Source organism: Aquila chrysaetos, chromosome 25 (assembly GCF_900496995.4).
Source record: "Aquila chrysaetos chrysaetos chromosome 25, bAquChr1.4, whole genome shotgun sequence".
Classification (NCBI taxonomy): Eukaryota; Metazoa; Chordata; class Aves; order Accipitriformes; family Accipitridae; genus Aquila; species Aquila chrysaetos.
The window spans coordinates 1,593,670-1,619,997 of NC_044028.1; the positions used below are offsets into that span (position 1 = coordinate 1,593,670).

The 26,328-nt window shown below is 57.4% G+C and overlaps 1 protein-coding gene, 1 long non-coding RNA gene and 1 other non-coding gene across 3 annotated transcripts in view; 2 read left to right on the plus strand and 1 right to left on the minus strand.

Annotated features, from left to right (window-relative positions):
• The first annotated feature begins 85 nt into the window (after window positions 1–85).
• On the plus strand, window positions 86–1,427 carry LOC115336035. Its single transcript, XR_003921598.2, has 2 exons — window positions 86–289; window positions 508–1,427. It is a non-coding gene; the product is annotated as an uncharacterized LOC115336035 (long non-coding RNA).
• Window positions 348–438, plus strand: LOC115336052. Its single transcript, XR_003921601.1, has one exon. It is a non-coding gene; the product is annotated as a small nucleolar RNA SNORD60 (small nucleolar RNA).
• A 325-nt stretch (window positions 1,428–1,752) lies between the features above and the next one.
• Window positions 1,753–26,328, minus strand: part of RAB26 (RAB26, member RAS oncogene family) — a 34,222-nt gene continuing 9,646 nt past the window's right edge. The window contains exons 3-9 of the mRNA XM_030002283.1: window positions 9,862–9,903; window positions 8,902–8,968; window positions 8,453–8,505; window positions 5,819–5,884; window positions 5,585–5,641; window positions 5,060–5,136; window positions 1,753–4,777 (exon numbers count right to left, since the gene is read on the minus strand). Of these exons, the coding sequence (XP_029858143.1) occupies window positions 4,675–4,777; window positions 5,060–5,136; window positions 5,585–5,641; window positions 5,819–5,884; window positions 8,453–8,505; window positions 8,902–8,968; window positions 9,862–9,903 (465 nt within the window). The 3' untranslated portion in view covers window positions 1,753–4,674. The remainder of the gene's footprint in view (window positions 4,778–5,059; window positions 5,137–5,584; window positions 5,642–5,818; window positions 5,885–8,452; window positions 8,506–8,901; window positions 8,969–9,861; window positions 9,904–26,328) is intronic.

Below are 26,328 nucleotides of genomic sequence, written 5' to 3' on the forward strand. Positions count from 1 at the left end.
TTGGCGCTTTCCTCGTCACTCTATGTTACAACCACTGTTGCTACTGGCTTGGCTCGGCCTCCTCCAGGGTCCAATCAGACGACGGCAGACCACCGCCTCGGGCCACGCTGCGCCGCGCGGCGCCATTGGAGCGAGGAAAGGCGGCGACCAATGAGCGCTGAGAGAGGCGGGAGAGCGATCACGCCAACGGCTCGCGATTGGCTTGCCCGCAGGCAGTCTGACCAATAGCGACGTGGGGGCAGCTATAAAGTCGGCAGCAGAAGGACCACCCCTCCTTTCCAGCCGGGAGGTGAGCGGTGGCGGGCGGCGCGGCCGGTAACCGGGGGCGGGCTGCGGTAATGGGGGCGGGCCGGTGATGTTCTCTATCTACCTTTCTGACACCTCGTCTGAGGGCGGCGGGCGTCCGCAGCCCCTGCTGATGATCCGCGGCTGAGGCCCGAGAGAGCCCCGGCGGGGCCGGGCGGGTCGGGGCGGCCCGCTCTTAACCGCGCCGCCTTCTCTCCTCAGGGCTCGGCGGGAACCGGATCGCACCGGCGTTAACAGGATCGCGGCGGCCTGAAGGGCGGTGAGGCGGGGGCGATGAACGGAGGACATTCCTAGGGGTCTGGGGCGGTGCGGGTCGGGCACCGGCACCCTCCGTGCCCGAACGGCGGGTGGCCGCCGGCTAGCCCTGCCTGCTGGGAGGCTGCCCGGCCCGCAGGGCGGGCTGCTCCCGCCGCTCCGAGATGGTTAAACGCGGTATCGCTTGTTGCTAACGGACTCGGCCGGTGTGGGGTGGTGAGCCACAGGCAGGGTGACTTCATCCCCACCGCCCGTAAGCTACATAAGGAAGCTGCAGGGAAAGCACGAGTGGGTCTCAGGCGGGTGAAATTGGGGCTGGAGTAACCACTTCGTGCCTTGGCGTAGCTGCTATTCAAGGGATAGTGTAGGCTGCAGGCTCCGGAACGGAGCAAGTGATGCAGTTCTGAGTACGGCTAAAAAATGCACTCTTTTGGGGCCGCTGTATCAAATGGGGAAGCTGTTGTTTCTCATGCTGTGTAACTTGCAAGTCAGGGCAGTTTTTAAAGTGCAAAGAAGCAGCTGCAGAACTGGCTGAAGTATAGGAATCAAAAGTCATTGACTTCTACTCTACCACATGGGGTAGCTTAAGGTAAACATCATGGCAGGTGGTGGGTGCAGTAGTGTGGGTAATGGAAAGGACTCAGAGTCTGAACTCCAGTGCCAGATCACATAGACACAATTTAAATCTGGGAGTCCTTGATGTTAACTCACTTTTTGGAACATAAGTTGCTTGGGTAATGTTCTTTCCCCAGCCTCAAATCAAATGCAGCCTTGTAATTCTTGAATTGTTTGCTGCTGTATCTCCACTTTGGCTTCTATATTAGGCCAATTTTATAGCTTACAGATTTAATAAAGTTTTCAAAAGACTTGTTTTGCTTTTGCTTCTGTTCTTTACAAATCCCATGGGTGGTATGTAAAACCACAAACCAACTTTAAACTGCATTTGGGCACCCAGCAGACCATCTCTGCCATTATCATTCACTTACGGGGAACCAGAGCATCTTCAAAGATGTGCTGCAGCTCAGCTTAGCCCAGCTCCCTTTAATTTTTTTTGCTGGGTGCATTGGAGGGCCTGAACCCATGCTGGTAATGGAAGGATCTGGATGGGCTCAAGAATGAGCTGAACTATTTGAATGATTAAACAGTGCAGGTGTGTACATTAGACAATCAAAACAGCATTGTAGCCACAAAGATTATTAAAAAAATTTATTAACAGGAATGAAACAAAAGCTGTAAACAAGAGCCAGCAAAAATGAGAAGTTGCATGTAATGCTGAGTCCTCTGGCTTGTTTGAATGCACCGAACAATTAATTCTTCATCGCTTGGTGGCAGTAAAGGCCCGTGTGAGAAGATGCCAAAGAACAGTCTGAGGAAGAGCTTTAGGGCAAGGTCAATGTGCAGGCTTTGGGAGACCAGTCGCAAAGAGGGAACTTGTGACTGGGAGAGATGGGGACTGAGTCTGCCTTAAAGTTTAGGTCTAATACCACAAATGCAGTTGTGATATCTCTGCTGTGGTAGAGTTGGCTCCCAACAGGCATACTTAAAGTATTCAAAGGGTCACATTTACATCTTATTTAAATTAGTTTTGGTCCCCCACTGAAGGAGTAAGTTCAGAGTTGCCAGCTTTTTCTTCAGGACAGCAAGGTGCAAGGCTTTATTGCCCTGTGAGGGAGAGGGAAGGCAGCAACCTGATGGGAGCATTAAGAATACTGCTGCTTATTTTTGCCTTTAGGGGGAGACTCCATAGAGCTTCTGGAGTAATGTGACCATGCAGTGACTGGCACATCAGGACAGGGGCTGGTGCTGCACTGCTAAGGTCAGGCTGAGAAAACACAGAGCCAAAATCAGACCTGGGCACAGATTGGGTATTGGAGCTGCCTGACTGCTGTTCTGTGCCTCTCTGCTGGGCTGGCCCTTCCCTGCACAGCTGGGATACCAAAATACTGGTACATAGCAAGCTCAGGACTCGAGGAAATCCCAGTCCCTTTTTTCCTTAATCTCAGCCAGCAAGTGTGTGCTACACAGCCCAGAATGAGAATGGAGGTGGCTCTAAGGTAAGCAGCTTCATGTAGGACACACTGGTCAAGTAGCAGCCACAGGAACACAGCGAAGCTCACCAAAGCAGCGTGAAACTGAGTTTTTACAGATTCCTGTGCACTTCTTGACAGCACCTGAGCAACTTTCAGAGCGTTCCCTGTGTTCTATTGCTACTTGCGAACAAGTCTTAAGAGAGCACTTGTAGCAGGCATTGCTGCCTTCTAGAGTGGGTAAAGGTGAAGAGAGTTGTTCCAGTTATTTCGGAGAAAGTCTCGGTTGAGGGATAGATGGCTGCTGCTCTGGCGGGAGCAGCTCTGCCAGTGCTGGCTGTCCCCCTGGATCTGTGGGGAGCATTGCGGCTGAGGTGGGACACGGAGGGGGGGCCCTGACTGCCATTCTCCCACAGCCCCTGCTTACTGCTGCCAGCAGAGCTCACCTGCCTGCTCCTGCAGTGCTGGCACTCGCAGCAGGGGTCTGCTCTAGGCTGTGCGCTGCAAGTATTCCTGCAGGAACAGTTTTTCAGTAAATAATTTAAATAAAATTTAGATCAGACAGTTGAAAGACTTGTTTCTCCCTAAAAAGCTATTTAGGAAAAAATGCTCTGTTTGCAGTAGGTTTATTTTAGGATCCTTTTTCATACTGTTATTGTGCAGAACCCACTTTAAGCAGTAGCTGCTCATTTTACTGTAGCTCTGAGGAGTCCCTGCCTGTCTGAATCGCACACGGTAGCTGCGGAGGGTCTTTGTGCGCATCAGGAATGCAGTGCCGGAGCTAACACCCCGAGCAAAACAAGGGGCAGGGGCATCTAAACCAACTGCTGAGAGCGCTCGTGCTTGGCTGGAGAGTGAAGGATGTGTTATTTTAAGTGGCCCATTTAGGGCAGCACGAGGAGGTTCAGTGTGGTGGGCACCTGGTGTTGTGCATGTGGAATTTTCAAAGAAAACTGCCACAGGCCAAACACTTCATCCAAATTCAAATCTGTACTTAGAAGTGCAGCTTTTAAAAAAAAAAAAAAAGCCAAATGCCTGACACAGACCAAAAGGATGAGGAGTCCATTGAAGAGAGCTGGCAGGAGAGTCTGAAACCTGTAAAATCAATGCCTACAGCATTTCCCCCAGCTTTCTTCAGTTAAAAGAAAGAGCTGTCCCAAGAGAACTTTGAAGATACCAAAGCATTGTTGCAGTCTAAAAACGCTATCACGCTTACATGAAGGTATTTAGAATAAGCTGCAATACATTAGATTTCTTCTCAATTAAAGTACTCGAAACAGCAGAAGTAAGAGAATCAAAGCCTTTACCGAACAGATAGACATTCAGGAAATCTCTGTACAACAGATAGGTTAGCAGGAGCTTACTCAACAGACAGCTAAGCTCTTGTCTTCTGCAGGGAGGAGGAGAAACCTTCAGTGAGGAGGTGTGTTAAACCACATGAAAGATGGACAGACATAAGTAAGCAACTACAAAAAATGGTTGCCTTGAAAACAAGTCTTTCCGGTGTGCCCCAGGCCAGGGCTCTGAACAGCTGAATTCCAGGTACGCAGGGAAAGAAAAGGGAATTTGGGACTTTTTCCTACCCAGATGTTTGGTGTGGAGAAGGCATTCGTTCCCCTTAGTCACACCGTAATTGTTACTAACATTAAAGAAGCCTCGTGATGCTCCTGGCTGCTGCTGAACGGGTAGAGACAGCCGGGTCTACCGACTGCCCCGGCCCTGGAAGGAGCGACGGTGAGACCCCAGCCCACCCCAGTCCCTTCCCGACCGCCCCCCTCCCACCTGCATGGGGACGAGCGGCTGCGAGCCAGGCAGGAGCAACCGGCGAGGGAAGCCGGAGGGCTCGCAGCACGGATGGATGCAATGGGGGCTTGGAGAGCAGCGCCTGGCACGTGGCTGCAGCACGGCCAGCGTCCGCCCCATCTGAGCGAGCTTGTTCTGCTGCTGCTGCTTCCGTTCCCCATGTCTCAGCTCACCTTTTAGGCAGATACAGACACGACAGACAGACATGCACACATTGTCCACGAGGAGAGAGCGCGGCGCACGAACACTTGGCATGAGTCTCTGTACAAACGCACCGAGCGCATTAGGACCTGCAGCAGCTTGAGCCTCTCACTTCCTTCTTCACGTAGTCGTGGAGCTTGAATTTGGGCTCGTTGGGCAGCTTCATGGACCTGTGCTTCAGTTCTCTGCAGGAAGGGGAAAAACGTTACTTTTCTGCCTACGCTGCCTGCTTCTAAGCTGCCTGGCCCAGCTCAGCTGAACTCGACTCCGTCTAGATGGTTTGCTAAAGCTCCCCCTGATGAGACATTTCATCTCTCCTGTGAGATGGCAAGTACTTGCCAGCACAAGAGCTGAAGGTGGGAGCCCAGGGAATGAAAAGGTGGGTGACAGTGCCAGCCTTTATCTCAAAGACTGCTGTCCCCTCCGTGGGAGAGGTGCCCAGCACGGCCACCACACCAGTCACTTACTTTGCAATGGCTGTGAACGCTAATTCAACATTGAGGCCACTTTTTGCGCTGGTCTCCATAAAGGGCACTCCGTACTCCTGCGGGACAAGACACACCGGTGTCACAAACATCACCCGGGGGGTTCCCGGGGGCTCCTGGCTCGTGCCGAGCCCCGGCCGACATTGGTGCCTGTGGCAGGAGCTCATACCCCACGCTGGGAGAGGAGCTCTGCCGCGGTGAGCAGGAAAAGCTGAGCGAGGGTTCACAGCTCAGGCGTTTCTTACACAACTTTGGAAATAATTTTTGAGGACAAAGAGGTGAAAAACATTAGTGGAAGCTTCGAGGAAGTAGAGCAGATGAGGAGGAAGAGGAGAGCAAGACAAGGGAAGAAAAGCAAAGTGCTCCCAGACATATTTTGGGTCAGACTGGTCTCCAGTTAACCATTTCACTGGTGTACATCATCAAGTACATGCTGGCACGCTTGCACATCCCCAGTCAGAGCATATAACAACTGACTTGGCTGCAGCAGACGGACAACTCACATACCTTGGCTAATTTTTCTCCATCTTCCCTTTTCACCACTCTGTCCTGGGCTGAATCCACCTGCCAACAGTAACGGCAAAGAGCAAATTGGGATGATTTGGAAGGTCACCAGCAGGCAACCCCTATGTCCCCTTATGACCTCCCAGGCTCCTCTGCCCGTGGCTGCAGCGTGGCCCCATCACGGGACCATCAGTGGAGGAAGAGGAGGCTCTGGCGAAGCCGTGGGGCCAGGCTCACCTTGTTTCCCAGTAACATCAGGACCACATCTTGCTGCGCGTATTCATGAATCTCTGTCAGCCAAGCCTGGAGGGAGACAGCCAGAGAGAGGGGTTAGCAACAGCTCTGGGAGGAGGAGGAAGGATGGGGGGCTGCCCCGGTCCTGGGCACCAGGCATCCTCTGTGGGAAACGCTGCCGTCCCTGAGCAATGCCAGGTGGGCATTACGTGGACACAGAAAGGAGGTGGCTGTGGGTTAGATGCAAAACAAAAAGCCCAGCTCAAACTCGGCTGTACAGGGCGGGAGCTGCAGGCAGGGAGCAGCCGGTCCCACAGGTCCCCTGCGATTCAGCAGCACCCTGGGGAGAGGAGCTGCCTCTTCCCCTGCGGTTCGGCAGGAGAAGCCAGCCAGCAGCCAGCGACTTGGCCCTGTGGATGAGCGGGCGCCCTGGGGTGCCACCAAGCCCCGGGGGACCTGCTTTGCCGAGCAAGCCCGGCACCCCACTTTGGCTGCTGACCGAGCCCCAGTTTTCAAGGACAAGAGCAGCCTTTCAACCCTGCTGCCCACTCCATCTGACCACAGGCGCTTGTAGGACTTTAACCCAAATTCCCCCTCGGATGGGACATTAAGACTAAACCTCTTTTTGGAGGATAAGGCTGAGGGTTTGCTCCGGGATGTGCCCCATGCCCATGTCCTGCATGCGCTGCCCTCGTGCCAAGCACACTCATCCCGGCAGGCAGCTGAACCTGCCTCCCCAAGCCGTGGGGTGGCTTCCCTGCCCTCTAATCCAGCCTAATCTAATCAAACCTGCCCTAATTCCCTGTAATCCCTGACCCCGCGGTGCGAGCAGCCGCTTGCTGCCTCCCAGGTGGGCAGCACTGCTGCAGCCCTTGCCCCAGCTCCGAGCACCGACGCTGGACTCGCAGCAAGCGCCGGGCGATCCCCGCTCCACCGCCGCTCCTTGCCCAGCAGCATCCCGCGTCAGCACCCAGCCAGCCAGGGAAGCAAGGGGTGATTCAGGATTAGAGCCTGTCACCGAGGATACACGGGAGCCCAACACGTGTGGATGCAGCCCTGGGAGCCCATCGCACCCCGGCTGGGCTCGGGACACTCAGCTCCATGGATGTGTTGGTCCAAGGGACACTCGGTCACTGCCGACAACCCCCCTCGGGCTCCCTTCTGGCACCGCTCCCCCTCCATCCCTCCTTCCAGCACCGCACAATTGCCCCAGGGTGCTCGTTCCTCTCCGCCGGGGCTGCGTGTGCCCCATGGACGTCCCTCCCGCAGCCGTCCCTCCCGTGTCCCCATGGGGCCAGGAGAGCTGATGCTGCAGATGGGACCATGTTACCCAGCAGCGTGAAACCTCCAGGCGATTTTCTGTCTTGTTGCAGGATCACAACGTCAGTGCAGACCCACAGCCTGGTTAACGACCAGCACTCACTCTCCATTCTGCCCGGCAACAGATGCCTCTCCTCAAGCCATCCAGCTCCTTGGGCTGGAAAACACCACCGCTGACCAGTCCCACCTTGCAGGAAGCATTCTCAGTGCCGGTGACGTGGGAACAGGGTGGCAGGATGTGTCCCGTCCCCCACCACAGGGCTGCAGGCACGGCGGGGGGCAGGCGCAGGGCTGCCAACAGAAGGATGCTGCGGAGCAGGGATAGCTCCAGGCACTTGGGACCAGGCGGTCAGGGGGTTCAGGGTGGTGCAGGACCCCCTGGGAGCTGGTGTGGTGGATCACAGCTCCCCACACCCAGCCCCGGGGTGTTAATGCCGCACGGCACCTCCTGCGCTATCGAACAGGGTGTTTTTGCAGGCACGCAGCCTGCTCGCCACAGACGCACACAGTGTACTCCGTGTCCAGGACATGAGCAATTACATCCTATTCGTTCAGGGCTAATTGCTCCCCAGGCTCATGGCACGCTCTGCCGGTGCTGGTGTAGGTGGCCCCCAGCAGCCGCACGGGTCCAGCAGGGCAAGGGGAGGGGATGCCAGGGCCAGCAATGTGCCCACGGTCAGCATTTTCTCTCCCCAACTCTGCCAGATTTAACGGAGCCCTCTGCTCTGACACTGCCCCCCAGCACCCCTAAAGCACCCACACGGAGGGGGGGGGCTGGGTCTGCGGGGAGGGGGCAGACTTGGGCAGCACAAGGGACCCCCCGCAAAAGCCGTCAGGAAGGGCAGGTCTGCTGGGGGTGAGGAGCGTGCGGCAGGATGCGACCCTCTCCCCTGCCTGGGTTTGGCACTAAGGCGGGTGGGGGCAATGCGGTGCCCAAGCCCGACCCGAAGGTGTGAAGGAGAACGAGGGAGCACCTCGCTCGGTAAAGCTGCCTGTGCTCATCTACCGGAGCAAGTTCTCCAGCCGGTGCTGTAATTACACACAGCATTAATTTGCCGGTGAAGTGAATCCATCACCCCTTTTATTTGCTGTGAAAAGGAAAACCTTCTCTGCCTGTCCTCTGGTGTCCTTGTAGGCAGACCCGCCGTCAGACAGGCGCTCGGCATTAACCACAGCCCTTCTGGAAATGATCGCGGTTCACATGTCCGACACACGTCTCCTGCGGCACGCCTCCCCTCCCCGGTGCCAACCCGCAACCGCCACCCAGCCCATCGCACACGAGGGACGGGCAGGAGGGGCCCGGGGGTGCTGCCGTACCTGGATGTTGTCGAACGACGCTTTGTTGGTGACATCGTAGAGTAGGAGCAGTGCTGCGGAGAGAGGGACGGTGCGTTAGTGCCGGCGCCGTGGTGCCGGGCAGGAGCACGGCCAAGCAGAGCCCACGGCTCAGAGCTTGCTCTGTACCGTTCCCCGAGGCAGCGCACCCCCCGCTGCGGGTCACGCCTGGGGACGCGGCATTAAAGCACCGCTGAGGTCCCTGCTCTAAAATAGAAAGCAACGTGCTTAAATCCACCCCAGGCAATGCCTTGGAGTCCTGGTGTTTGCACCTCGACACGCAGAGGCTCCTCCATCCCTGGCGGCTGCTTCTTACAGGGAAACCGCTCCGGTGATTCCCGACTCATCTGGCCTGGAGTCACGGCTCGGGGCCCCGAAGAGCCGGAGGGAGGGGGGGTCCCCCCGGGGGAAGCGGAGGCGGCCGTGCTTACCGTGGGCATCCCGGTAGTAGGCGTGGGTGACGCTGCGGAAGCGCTCCTGTCCGGCCGTATCCCAGATCTGGAAGGCAGACGGGAGCAGAGGGGTCAGCCACGACCTGCCGCCGCGTGGGCTGAGGGACCCGCCTAGCACCAAAACCAACCCCAAACCAAACGGCACGGTGCCACCCCAGGGAGCTTCTTCAGCCTTTTGCTTCTAGGGACAGTAATAGGAAAAATAGTAAGTGCAATAAATATTGAAGCAGCACCTCCCCGCTCCTCAGCACACGGAGACGATGGTGTGTGGCAAAGGGCTCCCGACATGTCCCTTAATCGGAAAATCCATCCAGCAGATGGATGCGTGGGGACCCGCTAATTTAATTTATCAGTTTTTAATGCAGCAATACATTTGCAGAGTGCCACACTGCTGTCGGGGGAAGATCAGTGCTAATGTCGTTATTGAGCTCCTGGCACAGGGGTCAGAGAAACAGTTGGGTCTCGGGGGGCCGGAGCGGCTCTGGCTGTGGGGGGACACAAAATCTCCTGCATGTCCCACGGGCTGGATGCAGGCTGAGCCAGGGGACACGGATCCCTTTGGAGGATCTCGGTCCCTCTCACCATACTCCAGGTCTTCCAAAGCAGGAGCTGCCTGGAAACACCGGGCAGACCCCACAGGCACTGCTCCGGTCTCACCGGCTCTGGCCGCGGTCACCGAGCGGCAAGGAGGCGGGTGGGCTGGGCTGGGGGTGACCACAGCCAGAACAGCCCCCAGGCTCGAGCAGGCTCCCGCCGAGGGGATAGAGCAGCCAAAAGGACTCGTGAGGCTGCTCTGGGGCAGGAGACGTGACGGCAAAGGATGGAGATGGAGATGGGGGATCCGCTTCTGGGGTGCTCCTCTGCCGAGGGGCTTCGCCCAGCCCCAGACACCCAGGGCGGGGGGACGAGGGGGCTGCTACCAGGGCCACGGGGACATACCTGCAGCTTCACCTTCACCCCATCCACCGTCAGCACCTTATTCTGAAAGAGAAGAGAAAGGGTGGTGAGGGGCAAGCGCAGCTGCAGGACGTCGAGGACCCCAGGGAGACACGCGCACCCCAGACCCCCATCCCGGGCGACGTTTCCCCCCAAACCCTTGGGCTGATCTCCTCTCCCCACTTTTTAAACTTGCATACATTGGTCCCAGCGCCTGTTGGAGCCATTTGCACCGTGGCCCAGCCAGAAGATCATTCCCTGCGTCTGCTGCAAGCTACATCTATTTGGATACTTAAATCCTCGCGTCTGCGAGGCTGATTTAGTGCAGTGTGCGGCTCAGGCTAGAAGACCTCTGGCAATAAATTAACGAGCACCAGCATCCCATCTTAATAGCCTTCAAAAGACACAGCCAACTACTCCATATTCAGGCAGCAACTTAAAAATAAGTCCTCTTCCTGTGGTTTGTACTCATTTTTCTCCCAGTGAGCACCGGTTTCTCTCTCAGGTTTGGGGTTTTTTTTTCCTGTTTTGCTTTTTGCTTCTTTTTAGCAGGAAGGGTGGGAAGGAGGAGGAGAAGGGACAGTGCCCCTCCACACTGCCCTGCAGGATTTTCCCCAAAGCCAACAGGAAACTTTTTGTGACTGCCTGGAGCACAGCCTGGCAGAGCCAGGAGCGGTGCTGGGCGCGGAGAGAGCCCATCGGTGCCCCTCTGGGCAGCTGTGCCGGCCAGTGAGGACAGCGGACGGATGCTGACCGCGTCCCGGTGAACTGCACCACGCTCTCCAAACATCCGTCAAACACAGTCCTAAAGATCCAGCAGTCCCAGGGGAAGAAGCAGAGAAGAGATTAATTTGCCTGCTAGATCCACAGAAATTAGCACGCTAATCAGTAGGACGTGATGAAAACACAGCCCGGGAACAGTACACTGGTGGGACAGGGCAGCCGTTCGCTGCTCTGGTGATGACCGATTTAAATCCCATTTGCTCCGGAGCAGGGATGGGGTGCTCTCCCCTCCCCAGGCATGCGGCCATGGGATGGCCAGGGCTGCCCTGACCCTGGCTGGGCTCTGCCAGCTCGGCCCCGCTCCCCACCTTCCCCAGCACCGGCCAGCAGGAGCACGGGCTCTGCACCAGCTCGCCCTGCCGGCACTGGACACGCCACCACCTCCGGTGCCACCAAAACCCTCCCAGGCAAACGACAGCATACACGTGCCGAGAGCCATCCCTGCGCATCCCACGCCGCTCGGCACCAAGTACCAGGCACCTTGGGATGCCGGCGCCCAGCACCACCCTGCCAGGACAGTGCCTGCGAGGCTCTTAATTTCTGTTTTGATATTTTTAATTAGGGCAGGGGGATCATCTCGGCTTCTGCACATCTATGCTTGCCGAATAGCGAGGATATGGGCAAGGACGAGAGGGCAGGAGTGAGCCAGAGCGCTAAATTTACACAGTCTGCTAAAGCAGGCGCAGGGGAGATGATCACGGTTTATAAATACCTTCAAAGGCAGCGACCGAGACGAGAGAGTGAAGTGATTCACAGCCCAGGAGCGGTAAAAATAGGCAGCCAGGCTGCGGGGTGGGGGAGCCGAAAGGCACTTGGGAAGCCGGCCGGGGGCTCGGGACCAGCTCGCCGTGCCCCGTACACGGAGCCAAGGCTTTCCCCAGGACACGAAGCCGGGGCTGCTGAAGGCTTGAAGTGCTTAAAACCGAGGGTCCCCCCTGCTGCTCCCAGTGCCTCTGCACAACGGCTCCTGGGCGAGCACGGCCACAAGCCGTCCCGGGGGTGGAAACACGCACCACGGCGAACGGCGCTAAGAAAATCCGAGCGGAGGAGCTGCACCTTCACCACCTTCCCAGCGGACGGAGAACCACACTGCCAGGCACTCGTTTTGCGGGTGAGATGGGGCAGATTTACTTTCTGCAGAAGATCCACTTTCTGAGCTCAACTTGCCCTCCAAAACCCCGGGTCCTACCTGCAGGTCTCGGTGCTGCACCGGAGGCACCGGCGCATCCCGCAAGGTGCAGGGGCTGGGAGCTCCGGGCTCTGCACCGGTGCAATGCTCGTCCAAAGCCGTCCCCAGGCGGTGGCAACCAGCTGGCCCCTGGTCCCCCTGGCCGGGGACCGCACCAGGGATGCCGTGCCAGGAGCTGCAGGGGAAGGAAAACACTCTGCGTTTCCCCATTAGCCCTGGAGCACCCAGCTGCCCCGGATCTCGGCACAAGCGCCAGCAGCCCTCACGGGGGACGAGGATGCTTGGTGTGATGGATGATGACAAGGGACGACGACACCGGGAGCTTCACGTTAAAAACCACACCAAACAAGCGCCCTTCCCGCGCAGCCCCACGTCCACGCCAGCACCTCCAGCTCGGAGGAGAGTGTGTGCCAAGGGGCAGCTCTGGTTGGGGACGTGGCCATGTCCCCAGCGAGGCCGTGCTCCACGGGTGACCGGCCACCGTGAGTGGGAGGGAGGGAGGGAGAACGTGGCCCCAGTCCCGAGCATGGACCAGCCGAGCCAAAGAGACCACAAACATCTGGTGAGCAGCCGAAAAAACTAAAGCTCCTTGTGCATCGACCTCCACTTCAGGAGCTTAATTAAAAGCCAAGCTGGCAGCAGCAGGAATCACACTAATTACGACTGACCTACATTTTAGGGGAGGAAATGCTTAAACCTAATTAAAGTCTGCACACGGACCCAGGTGCTGTTGGACCAGGCTGGGGAAAAAAACGGATTCCCTGGGGTTTCGGTGTGGAACAGAGCGGTGTTTCAGGGCGAGTATTTGCGGAGATGCTCCTGCAGGCAGGAGACACAGTCAGAGCTGTCCGGAGCAGCGGCTTCTGCCTGCATCCCTGCCTGCATCCCTGCCTGCCCCCGAGCACAGGGCAGCTGCAAAATGCGGGTGAAGAAGCCGAGCAGAAGGTGGGAGGAGCGGGGTGGGAAAAGGCAGGGGCTGCCGCCAGCAACACACAACGGGTCCCGTCGGTGCCACGTGAACCAGATGCCCAAGTCTTCCCCCATACCACAGCTAATAGACTTTCCAGCTTCCAATTATTATTATTTTTTTAAGGAGCTGCAATTCAATTCCACACCCACAGCCCTTCAAAGGCACAGCTGGGGGGTTTAACGACTAATACACATCCAAAAGCAAAAGAGGACGTGTGTCAATGCACTGAAACGTGAAATACGCTGCCAGGCCTGATTGCAATGAGAGGGGTTGTGTTGTTCGGCGTTCGTTCTTAATGTTGCACAGTTTAATATAATAGAGGTAATACTCACAGCAGGCCACCCGTTACGCAAAAGCAGCCAGGAAAGCCATCCCCGCAACTCAGCTCTGTTGTTGCCCTTTGCAATTTCAGTTTTTATGTGTCCTTTTTCCTGGGGCATTGACAATGTTATTAAAATATCTTCTAGCAGGGGCTGCAGTGGAATGCCTGGAGTGCCTTTGTTGGAGGAACATGATGCCCATAAGTTAAATAATCCTCAGGACGTCAGATAAATAAAGTTGGAACCTTGCAGATGCAGGAAAAATTAAATTACCAAGTGCAGATGGTCCTCAATTAAGAGCAGCGTTATCAGCACACCAAAGGCCCCGCTGGCTGCAGCTCCGGCGCGATCCTGCCCCAGCGACAGCACGAGAGTGGCCATTCGGAGGCAGAAAGGAGGGAGGAGAAGGCGCCTCTGACAGAGCAAAACCGCACTGTTCCCTGAAATACGCACCCTGCGACGGACAAGGCTCCCACCCAAATCGAGGTGCCCCCGCCGCCGGGCTGCTGCCCCGCACTGCTCTCGGGTCAGCTGGTGAGCGGCCACAGTTTAGGTAATGCCGTTCCCCTGGTCCACAGGGTCCCCACGGTGCCGGTGAACCACACCAGGAGCGACCGGCACATCCCAGCCCATCCGCCTGCACCTGAGCCCACGCCAGAGAAGGCTGCAGCGTGACCCAGGGTCAGCAATCGCACGACAGCCCGGCCTCTCCCCAGCTTTTCCACACATCAACTCATTAATTAAAGCCTTAGAAATTAAATCCGATACATGGATTAACTCGCTTCACAATTAATCTGACAAACGGAAAGCTGCTTGCTGACACCATTCAGGCTCCAACGAGGGGAACCCCTCACCCTGGCTCCCCGGACCCTCTGATGGGTGCTGGATCCAGTGATGCTGCCCAGGAGCACCCACCAGCACCCACCCACCCGCCAGAGCATCCCCCTGCACGGATAGGCACCGCGCCGCACGTGCCAGGCACGGCTGCAGCCCGGCATGCGCGGCTGCAAGGGAGGGAGAGGGGACAGGCAGTGTTTGGGGACTGGCTGAGGGACCCCGGTGTGCCCAGCCCGCAGCCCCGCTCCTCCCCAAACCATCGGGGTCGTCACCTGGAGAGGGGGAAGGACAGAAACCTGGGGGCTGCGGGGTCCCGGCAGGGACCGAGGGCACCCGTCCCCGTGGCCGCTGCCAGGGGCTGCGGCTGCACCAGCACCTCTGCTGCGGTGGGCTCATCCCCGGAGCCGGCGGGGGTCTGGCCCCCGGCTATCCCCATCTCCACTTTTACAATGGAAAAGAGAAAAAAAAAAAAACAAATGTCATTAGTGTGCTTTGGAGGCAGTCTCCGCAGCCGACTGGGGGTGAGTTCTTGCAGAAAGGGGAAAAAATTGCATTAGTGAATATACATCAAACCCAACCGAAGGCGGCTAGGGCACTGGCTGAGTTAATTAGTGGCAGTAATGGCTCTGCTACGGGCTGCAGGACTGACACCGCAGCCACCCAGCAAACTTCATTAGGGCTGCGGCGTCACACGCCGGCTGGGGCCAGGTGGGTTGCCAGGTCCCCATCGCTGCTTGGGAGCACACGGGGAGCGGGTGATAGATTAGGGCATCCTTTATTTTAGGAAGCCAGGAGGAAAACAGCAGCACAGCAAGGGTGAGCTGGCTGGAGGGATGCTGGGGGACCCCAGCCCCATGCCAAGGCAGGACCCAGATCCAAATTCCCACTTGGCAAAGCGCGGGGAGCCCCCGCCTCCATGAGCACAAATGCTCCTGTGCCGGGCGGAGCTGGGATTCAGTTGTGATGGGGCTATAGCAGACAAACCAATAAACACCACTTCCAAAAGCGGCTGCAAAAATAGATTAAGGATCAATATGGAAATCTGCCCAAAACAGCAGGACACTGCATTAAATTTGCTCATTAAAACCCTGAAGTTTTCCCACACACGCGCATGCTGCTGCCAGCGAGCTGGTCCTGGCGGCTCAGCATCTTCTCCAGCCACAGCAGCCTGGCTCAGGGACAGCCCGGCCCTTTGCCAGGGTCAGGGCTCGAAGAGCAGCCCCCCCTTTGCTCCCTCAGTACAAGTGGTTCTCTAAAAACTTGGTCCCTCAAAATTAAAGCAGTGAAATTGGGTGATTTTTTGAGACTGAAAATAAAAAATTTCATTTTCATTTGAGCAAATGAAAAAAAAAAAACCAAAAAACAACCCAAATTGCTGTTTGCTTGCAGCCTGGGAGAGTTGCTTTGTTGGGATCCAGCACTCGCTTTCCTAACGCAGACATAAATTAGAAAATATGAGCTACTCTAGAGGAGTAGGAGGAGGAAGAAGGTCCCCTCTGCTCCCCACCTTTGGTGCTTTTGCTCCGAGCTGCTCCGGGCCCCGCTCTCGGCACAGGCTTTGCATCACACATCATTTCAGAGATGTCGGAGGCAGCCGAAGCGGCTCCCTGCATCAGCACCGACGTGTTGGCCAACACAGGCTGCCGGGAGGCTGGGACACGGCAGCAGGGTCTGGCTCAGGGCACGGACCATCCAAGCCGGCTCCGGGTGAGGAGCTGGAGCTTTTCCGACTCTCCAGCTCTGCACTATTTACAGCCTGTGCGCAACCCTGGCACGGCACAAGGAGCGCGACGGCAGCTCGGTGTGAGCCCAGGGCCCCCGGGGTGAGCACCCGGCAGGTTTCGGCTCTGCCCACCCCTCCGTGGGGGTCAGCAGCCGGGAGAACGGCTGTGCCCAGCAGCCCGGCACGATGCCACGGGAGAGCCCCAAGCACGGCTGTGCCTCAGGCCATCGCAGGGGACCCGACCTCAAGGAAAAAGCTGCCCAGAGCTTTTGTTGGAGAAACTGCCCTGGCAGCAGCTGGTTTTAAAACCTTTATTTCTGCTGGGGGTAACAAAAGGGAAGAGAGCAGGAGGCTGATATTGCACAAGGATCTGCGCTTCCGAAATCAAGATCTGTTCAGCGAGACAAACAGTAACTGGGAACAAATATTTAAGTTTCAGCAACCATGAATGGACACCAGAGCAGTAAGAGCAGTGCTAAGCTCTTACCTTGACTTCGCACAAGCTTTCAAAGCACATTACGGTGGGGCTGCTCTGCCCATCACCGGTTCGCGGGGCAGCGCAGGCGTTCCTCCCGGCCACGCAGCCGGCGCATCCGGCACAGCCCGGCTACACAGCACCTCGACAGAGAACACAGCCAGCCATCCCACCACCCCCAGCTTAGGAAAAAACAATTTCAGAAGCACATTCCCTGCAAGAGAGAGGAGGGAACAGCCCGATGCTGCACTGGGGACAGGGAGAGCGGGGCAGGGACACAGGCTGGATGCAGGGCTGTGCCATGGTGTGGCTGGACGTGGTCCTGCTCTAGCCATGCTGAGTCCCGCTGGAGGATGGCCCAGGCACTGGGAAACATCTTCAATGACCTTCCTCCTCCTTCTCAGCTGTCGAGCAGCTGTGCCACCGCCGGCGATGTGCCCGAGCAGCCCCGGCACACGTCCTAGGGGAGACCCAGGCAGCCAGCACACCCCACCACGGTTCCCTCCACCCCATCCCATAAACCTTCTGCTCAGAGAGAAACCCCAACCATTCGTCTTCCAGGGCAGGTGATTAATTTCCTCGCAGCTCTGTGCATTTGCACTCTGCAGCTAAAAATAGAAACTTCTGCCTTGGTTTTTTTTTCTCCCCAGGACTTACACACTCCTGCCTGCAGCAGAGACGCTCCAGAGCCAGCCGCCGATCCCTGGTGCCAAGATCCTTTCAGAAACGATAACGTGTCAGCGCTCGCTGCTCAGTTCAACAGCAGACCCCATGAAAAGCAGGTTAACATGGCACCTCGCAGCAGATGGCACTTCTGATCCGCTCTGCTGCTGGAGCCGGCCCTGCGTCCCCTCCATCCCCATCCTCCGAGGTGTCACCCCTCCACGTCCCCTCTCCCCCTTCACGCCGGGTTCTGGCCAGGGCACAACCTGCCCCTCACGCTGCAGGTGAGACGGGAGAAGCCACAAGCCCTGCCCTACATAAATCACCCCAACCCGTGGTCTCCAAGTGAGCACGGACCCTCTGCGTGCCCTGCAGAGCCCCTCGCCTCTATGGGCAGCACAGCCTCTTCCCCGCACCCTGCAGCACCCAGCAAACGCCCCAGGGATGTCTGCAGCAGTAGTCTTTGTCAAGAGCCATGTACGCTACATTAAAGCACAATTAACATCTCCCTGGCTGCCAGCCCTGCAGAGTGTAAGAGTCAAGGCTCTTGTTAGAGCAGACACACTGAACAATTAGTGTCTTATCATCTTCTATTCACATCAGTCTGCACATAAAAGGTTTTTCTGGCAAGAAGTAGAGAATCCTGTCTTAGGGACAGATTAGAGGTAAGAGGATCTGGTTAAGATCATATTCTTTTAAAATAAAGTCATGCTCTGCTTCTCAGCATCGCCCATGGCAGCAGTGTCCTGCAGCCAGCTGGCTCCCAGCACTGGTGGAGCAGCACCGGGTTGGTGACGCTTTCCCTCCCCAGCCTGGCTGCTCCACCTAACCAGCAAGGGAGCGTCCTGGGGATGATCGAGGGGATGGTTCCTTGAAGGAGCCACAGGCAGATGAGACTCAAACTATCGATGCTTTTAAGCCCGATGGGGCTGCTCAGGCTCATCCCAACAGGCAGGAGACATGGCCGTGCGAGGCTTTCAGATGTCCCCTTCACATTGGAGGGACCCTGTGCCCTAGCCCCTCGGGCAGCTAGGGAAACTGGGCTTTCCACCCTTAAAAATCCACAGGATAGGATCTGCTGCAGCCACCCCAGAGACCAGAGCCACCAAAAACCAAGTCAGCAGGAAGGCTGCAGCCACCCCTGCAGCTCCCAGCATGCGGTTGGGTCCCGGGATGGGATGGAGCCCATGGTTGCATCCTTCCTCCCTGCCTGGGGACGGCCTGTGGCAGCTCCCCCACCACCCTGGGCTGCATTACTCACCCCTTCCATCTCTTTTTTTCCTACTTTATAATAGAAGAGATATTTTTAAAAATTTCCGTGCTTACTTCTAAACCAGGCAGCCTTGGAAACAAAGGGGGCAGAGATGGCTCACGCAGATCTGTGCCAATACCGAGAGTAAGTAATGTGGCGCTCAACATATTTATCTTCATTTTCTTCATCAAGGACATACCGGGCTGCAAAGCAGAACACGAATCTCTACAGAGCATTTATTGCGATATCATTTCTCATTTACAGCAAACACAGCGCCTGTCAATGCCGCAAGAATGAAAAATGGGTCATCAATTACTGTTATACAGTGAATTGTTTACTCTGCTCCGAGGGGGAAATAAAGCCTTGCATCGGTTTTTATGCCGAAGCAGCCAGTCCTTGTGTCAGAAGTGCTGCTGTGCCCAGTGCTCCCATCACAGCCGCCCGTGGGGTGTTGGAGCAGCAGGAGCTGCGGGACGAGCCAGGGAGCCCCGCTGTGACAGCCGTGCCCCGCGCCGCTGCCTCGCTGCTCACCGGCCTCCCGGGTTTGCACCCTATGTTTCAGCCTTGTCAAAGCCCCGGTGACGGCAGCCAGCCCCGGGCTGCGCGCCCCAGCTCACGCGCTCCATCCTCTGCCACCTCCGAGGATGATGAATAGGATGATCCCCGCGGGGGAGTCACCCCAGGCATGGGAGGATGTGATTTTGACTCAGCCCAGTCGTGTCCGGGCGCAGGGTCCCGGGGGAACCACGTTTAAGCCTTGCAGCAGCCGTCTCATTTCCAGCACAAAACGCGTCCCACCTCAAGAGGAGTTTGACTGGCTTGGCCCCAGAGCAGCCAGGCAGCGGCATGGAAGAGAAAGCCATTGGGAAACACCCCGCGAGGGGACCCCCAGCCCCGCAGGATGAGCGCTGGGGGGGCTGCAAGCCCGTCTCTCCTCCAGCTCACCCCCACACACCTGAACAGCCCTCAGGCATGGCAAGCAATTAGGAAAAATTAATTTTTCCTGGTGTTGCGCTTTGTCCAAACATTTTCCATTTGGCCTATCCCAGTCTGAAGAATACTACAATTTGGTTTCGGAGCTACAAAATCAGCCTTCTGGGCAGCCTCATCTGCCCTCAGTACAATTGCAGCTATAAAACATAGCTTTCCTGAAGGCAGTGGGGTCACTTTGCCTGGAGGAAGATGCTGCTGAGAAAGGCTCCAGGGCTCTGGCCACCAAGACTCTCCTGCGCAGCACGGTGCGTGCAATCAGCTGTACCTGCAACCGCAGCGAGAGGCGCAGCCGGGCTTCTTTGGATCAGAGGGCTGGCATCTAAAGGGATGGAAACTTGGCCAAAGTTTCAGAGAAGACTTTGCAATCCAATTAAAAAAAAATCAGGCCTGAATATCCAGCAGCAAACATGCCGGCAGCATCTGGCAGTAACACAGCATCTTCTGCAGACAACATTGCAAACAGCATTATTAAATAGCACTTCTCATCCCTAAAAAAATAAATCCCTAAAGACCTGACAAAGGAATCTGTAGCTTTTTATCACATACGCACACAAACGCACATATCCTTCACCTGGAGCTACAGCAGACAGCTCTCGAAAGCCATGTTCTCGTTGAGCAGCAAACCTGAGCCCAGCTGAATCCTTCAAAGGATTCAAGGAAAAGAAAGCAACTGAACAACTATAATGAGATTTTCTGAAGTCCATACAAGCCCATTAAGACCCTGGGAATGGCACGTACCAGGCCTCAGTGCTCACCGACACCCCAGCCCATTTCTGCGACGGGCAGCAACTCCCACGCACGGGACGGTGTGGTGGCAGCAGTGGCGGGGGGGGCTGAACCGTGATGAGCCCCGGCCCCCTCCTCGCAGGGCAAGACCCCTCCTCAGCCCTGCGCTTTGCTTTCCAGACTCTGGGTGAGAATTTTCTGAGGTTTCACCTCCTCCTCGCTAACCAGAGCGGCTCCGCTTCGCCACGGGCGGCAACACCGCTGCAGTCCTGCCCGGCCACCGGCAGGCACTGGGATGTCCGGGCAGCGGCACTGGGATGTCCAGGCAGCAGCACCGGGCTCGGGGCTGGGAACGCAGGGTGGACCGTGCTCCCCGACAGCCTGGTGCTACTGCAAGACACAGGCACTTGCAAACCTTTCTGCAAATAAAACTGAACCAAAACCCACATGCAGTTGCCTTGATTTCTTTTGTTGCACCAGAGAGATCCCTTGGAAAGCCCAACTGCAACCAAGAACTCCAGCCGGAGCAGCCAGGGTCCTCAGGAGAGGATTTCCACCTCTGCACCAAGCTGCAGAGCTTATCCCCCGGGGAATCAATCGCCCTCTGAAGCTGCACAGCTCCCGCTGCTCTCCCTCAGCAACACCCCGGCGATGTCAGGCCCCACAGGACTGCCAGCGCGCCGAGCTTGCGGGAGCAATTTGACCTCACGTGTGTATTATTCAGGAGGGAAAAACACATCTGCCATGCGTTAATGCTTGCTCGGGAACAAAGTTATTTTAGGCATTGTCAAGCTCTTCTCACATTAATTCATGCACATTTATAAGTGCAGCACGTTAATGTATTTAAGAAAGTTCAGGCTGAACTGCAATCCCACTTGCCGAGCCCCAGCCCTGCAGGGAGCCACCTCGCCAAGCTGCGATTCACCCCGACGCAAAGACGTACAGTGTGCACCACCATCGCAGCAAGACCCAGCTCTCCAAGTTCAGCTCCTCATCACTAAATTAGGTGCTCTCGGTGCTGCTTGCCGAGGTCTGCCAGCACCACAGCCCACAGGACCACGGCTGGCACCGCTCTTTGATTTTTGTGCATGTTCTGCATCCCAGAGCAGGGCGATGCTGCAGGAGCTGGTCCCTTCCCGGGAAAGCCACTGCAGCGGAGCGGCAGGCACAACGCTCAGGTCTGGGAGCACTCGCCCCCCACGGCAGCTCATGCTCCAGCGCTGTTGTGCTGGCACGTTTTGGTTGTTTCCATCCCTGAAGCTCTTTTGGGTCAGCAAAGCCTCAGGAGAGGCAGCAGCAATGAGCACCACTTACCCACTGCAGTGACAGCAGGCACAGGGAGGGAGGATGGTCTCCTTCTGTTATTCCCCCTCCTCACAACGCAAACTTCTGGTCTCAGGTGGAGACAGCTGGGGTCACCCCTCTGAGGTCTCCGGTTCCCCCAGTTCTGCCACTGCTGTTTGCTGCAGGGCTGCTGTGCCTGCACCGTGGCAATGTGCTGCAGGGATGCTCCACGGCAATACACTGCAGGGATGGGCTGCAGGGATGCACCACAGCAAGGCACCACAGAGATGCTCCATGGCAATACACTGCAGGGATGGGCTGCAGGGATGGGCTGCAGGGACGGGCTGCAGGGATGTCCCACGGCAATGCCCCGCAGGAATGCGCCACATCCAGCCCTTCTCCCAAACACAGTGGAGCAGTGTTCACCGGGAAGCGATTCCCAGCCCCGCTCTTGTCCCATCACATTGGCCACGTTTCCCCAAGCCATGTCAGCAAGCCCTAGACCTGCCACGGAAGGAGCTGGGGAAGAGCCGGCCTTGCCCACGGCCGGGGTCCCTGAGTGGGAGGAGAACGTGCCCGCGGGGCTCAGGACCCAGCACCGTTCAAGCTGTTCGGGGTTGCCTTCAGGCCACGTGTGCCTCGGCACTTAGAGGAAAAAGAAAAGCCCACTCATCTGAAACCTGCGATGCGTGATGTCCCGGGAACGCTTTTCTTTCAGAAAGCCCTGACTCACAGGAGCCCGAGGAAGCCCGCAGTGTAACAGCCTGGGATGCTTCACAGCCCCGACCCCGCTCCCTCCACGCACCGACCCGCACCGTGACCATACAGCACCCCGCGGCCCCTCGGCCCCTACGGAAACACCCAAAGGCATACGGTTACGGCAGAAAATAAATGCAACTGGTGACGGCTGCCCGGGGCAGCGTGGCACGGCCGTCACAGCGCCGGGGTCTCTTCCCAGCCCTAGCTCACCGGTGCCATGGGGAGGTGCACGGACACACGGCGTGGCACGGCGGACTCACCCCCGGAAAGCCGCATCCCCGCCAGCCCAGCAGAGCTGCCAGTCCTTCCCGAGGCTGGCACTGCTCAGGGCTGCGTGGGCTGGCCGGCGCCGCTGCCAAAACCCGCGCCGAGCTCTAAAAATTGACGCCGAGAGTAGCAACAATCCCCCGGCGTTTCCGCCGAGGCATGCTAAAAGAGGTGAGCCCACGGGGGCTTTGCAGCCGGTGGGGCGGGAGGGCGAGCGCCCGGCCATGCCGGGGAAACGATGCCGTCCTCTCGCAGCCGTGACCCCGGAGAAACGGCTGCTTCCCTGCAGCTCCCGAGAGCCGAGTGTGCTTAACACCGAGGGAAAAAAAAACGAAAAACAACCCAATAAATTGAAGCCCAGCCATCTGGCTGCACAAGCGGCGGGAAGGGCTCCCTGCACACCCAGGAAAGGGACTGCACTGACCCTGCACCGCGCGGGGCACCGAATCCCTGTTACACAATGGATGCTCATCCAGGGACCAGCCCCCTCCGACAAGGAGGTCCCCAGACAGGGTCTTCTCTGTGAACCCCCCGGCAATGAGGCTGGGCTGAATTATTCATCCAGCCACGCAGTTGTGTTTTTCTTAGTCACCGGCTCAGAGGAAGCAGCGAGACACGGAGGCACTGGTGGGGACCCGCTGCTGTCGAGCGGGACGGGGGAAGCAAACCCCGGCAATTCAGACCAAATTCAACATCACTGTCCGACAGAGGGCAAGGTCCTGGGCAGCAGGATCTGAGCTCCCTGCGGGGGGACTGGAGCTCCCCAGATGCCTCCAGCAGCCTCCTGCACTCAGCTTTGGGGGGAAAAAAACCATTAACGGGAGGTTGTTTCAAGGTTGAGAGCAAAGGGCACTGGAGTGCCAACACCAGCGGCTCTCCCTGGCAGGGATGGTACCGGGAGCCGAGGTTGGTCCAGCCTCATTATCCTTAACGAGGAGCAGCAGCATCGGCGCCGGGGCAGGACCCCCCGCTCCTCCTCTGCCGCCCCCGGCCCCGCGCCCGGCACGCATCGCACCGCAGGCGCGTACGGCAAACGGCGGCGGTTTGGCGGCGCTTGGCTAATAACCGCGTTAATGCCATAAAACGGTGCGCGTCGGGCGAGGCGTTCGCCGGCGGCGCGGTTGCCGTGGCGACGCCCGCGCAAGCAAACTGGAAAAGCCAAAGCCTCCATTTCCCCAGCAAGTCACTTGGGCCCGGGAACATCACGGCTTGACAGGATGGAGGAAAATATCCCAAGATACGGGCAGAATGAACCAGGCCTGACGAGGTCCGGGCTCGCCGCGGGTGGACGGCTTCACGGCATCCCACCCGGGCAGGTTCGGCTGCATCGCTGCAGCTGGTCACGGCTCCCCGCCGCTCCTCTCCTTTCAATAAATTAAATATAAAAAACCCACACAAAATGAAACAAAACCTGTCCAGATGTTCACAACAGGACCAGTTTTCATCCTCAGAGACATGCCGCCGGTCTTACGGCCTCCAGAAGATGACCTTTCCTGCCTGCTAACCTGCCTGCAGGCAGGACTGACCCCAGACCCGCTGGGTCTGTCACTCGAACAGCTTCCCCACGCTGAAGCTCCGAAGCATCACCGAGGCCCCGGACCCCCGTCGGGCTTCTGCTCACCCTGGGACAGCCATGGACTGAGGCAATGGGCATCACCCTTTAAAGCTTAAGGACCATGAGCTCCCAATGCATAGTAGTTATGATCGGGGAGAAATATTTTTTCCAATGAAGACATAAAGATAAAATATTTGCTGTTGCTTTTGAGAGGTTCTGCAATCCTTCAAGGCAATGACTCGGTGCTTAGCCAGGATTAAAAATGCTGTGTGCCCCTGTTAGACAAACAAAGCTGTAGGAGTTACACCACTCCGCTCGAGATCCCTCACCAGGGGAGCAGGGGCAGCTCCATCACTCTTGGATGGAGCCAGCAGCGTGTACAGCAACACCGCGGCTTCGCTCCCCTTCTCGCCGGGCTGCGAGCAGGGCCAGGAGCTGCACAGGCAGCACAGCGCGGCTGAGCATTGCCCTGGCTCTGCCCAGCCATGGGCGTACGATGGCACGGCATAGCACTGAGCCAGTCCCATGCTCTGGGGCAGGGATGTCCCCACGGTGCCACTAACGTTGCCCCATGCAGGAATCCCACAGACCCCGTGCTTTCCCAGCCCTCCTCCTCCTCCTCCTCGAGGCTCCCCACCAGCAGCCACCCTGGGTTCCCCTACTCACTGCATCCCTCACCCACCCCCAGGACAATGCCGCCGACAAAATATTTTGCTTCCGAAGGCTCTGCAGGCAAACAAGCCCTTGATCCCCAAATTCCCCATTCCCATAGGAACCAGCGTCCCCCCCATTGCCAGCCAAGGACAAGCAGACAACTTCTCAGATGCACACCATGGTGCGGCTCCTTCCACCGTAAACACAGCTCCGATCCACTTGGACGGGATTGTTTTTCCCATTCTTTTTTTCTAAGGGGGATGATCTGCCAGCACTCAGGGTTCCAGGCTTCGGAGCAGCCGATCACTGCCCTTCCGATTTTCCGTGCTGATGCTCAGCATTACCATCACAGGGCCTGGCAAAAGCCCCACCAACAGGTCCAACCTGACCCCTATCTCCATGGCTCAGGTCTCTCCATCCTTTGCAGATGTGAGGAGGAAAGCGGCTCTTTGGGAAGAGGACGAAGGGGCAGGTGGTTTTCAGGGAAGGACGATGCACAGCCAGCTCCCAGCGAGTTCAGCCGGAGACGGCTCCCCCCGCACCAGCTTTTTGGGAATGGCAGCAACATCCCGCTGCAGCCCTCCCCAGCACTGCCAAATCCAGAACCGGCACCTCGCCCTTCCCCGCGTGCACACAGAGATCACCGGCATCCCCGCTGGGAATAAACCAAAGCCTGCTGGGGGCAAATAATTAATCAGCAGCAATGAAATGAGTCAGTGGCTCAGCGGAGAGGCAGCAAGGGCTCAGAGGGGATCACGGGGGCTGAGCAAGGCGAGAGCCATGGGGCAGGGATGCCCCTAAATGCCCGTCACAGGGGTGGCAGAGGGGAGCAGAGGCACCCCAAAGCCTCCCCGTCCCTGCGGACCCGGCTGCCTTCCCTCCGCTTTCAAAGAAAAACCCAATTCTGCACAGCTGAATTCAGTATTTTATCGCAAATAAAAGATGAAAGTGAAATTAAGCCAAATGTATTCCATTAAATATTCAAACCATTTAGACTTACTCTAGCCCCATTTATATGTTTTATTGGCTATAAAACACTCCCTCATAGGCCTCAGCACCACAAACAGACCCAGCGTAACGCCTGGCTCTGCACCGGGGCAGCAGATGCTCCAGCACCCAAATTGGCCTCCCCGGGGCCAATTTCTCACCTAGCACCATCCAGAGAGACACAGACACACCACATCTGCGTGCCCACAGCCTTCCTCCAGCACCAGCCTCCTCCTCGCCCCGCTCCTTTGCAGGGAGCCTGCTAAGCTGGAGTGAAGCAGGGAGCAGGGCACTGACCCACAACCCCGAAGACACGGGATAATGCTGCTTGTGAGCAGAGCAGCGGCAGCTCCACCGCACCTCCCATCCCTGCAGGAGATGGGTGCTGCGCCGCGGATGCTCACATGAGCGGGTTCATCACCCCGCACCGAAACCCAGCTCCCCGCAGGGACTTCACAGGGCACTTCAAAGAGCAGCCACTGAGCTACCGCCAAAAACTCCTACAATTTTAAGATGCACAACGAAACTCTTCCCTTCCCACACTGCTGCAGGAAAAACAGAAATAAGATAAAGGCACGAGAGGGCTCCAGGAGTGCAGGCAGCCGTTCCCACATCACGATGCCATCCCGATGCCAAGGACAGAGGAGACAAACATCGCCAGCCCCGTGCGCCCACGGAGCCAGGACTGCGCCTGCTGATGGCTTGGCCACGATGGATGCCGGCGGCTCAGGGAGGGGACACCGCAGTGACAACACACGTGCCCGGGTGCCGCTTCCCAACCCACCTTTGTGCCGCACCTCAATCTGCCTGGAAAAGAAATTAAAGTAGAAGTAGTTAAGCCGTTCTGGTCAGATGCTACAGGACCCGGGAAGCGACTCTGCTCGCGCTTTCCACGTAGGCTCGCAACAGCCTGAGAATCTGCAGGAATTGCATTTTCCAGCTGAGTTTCCACCATGTTGGTCCCCATCTTCTAATGGGGTTTTGAGCTCCCATACAGCTCTAACGAGGAGGATACAGAAGCAGATTATGGTGA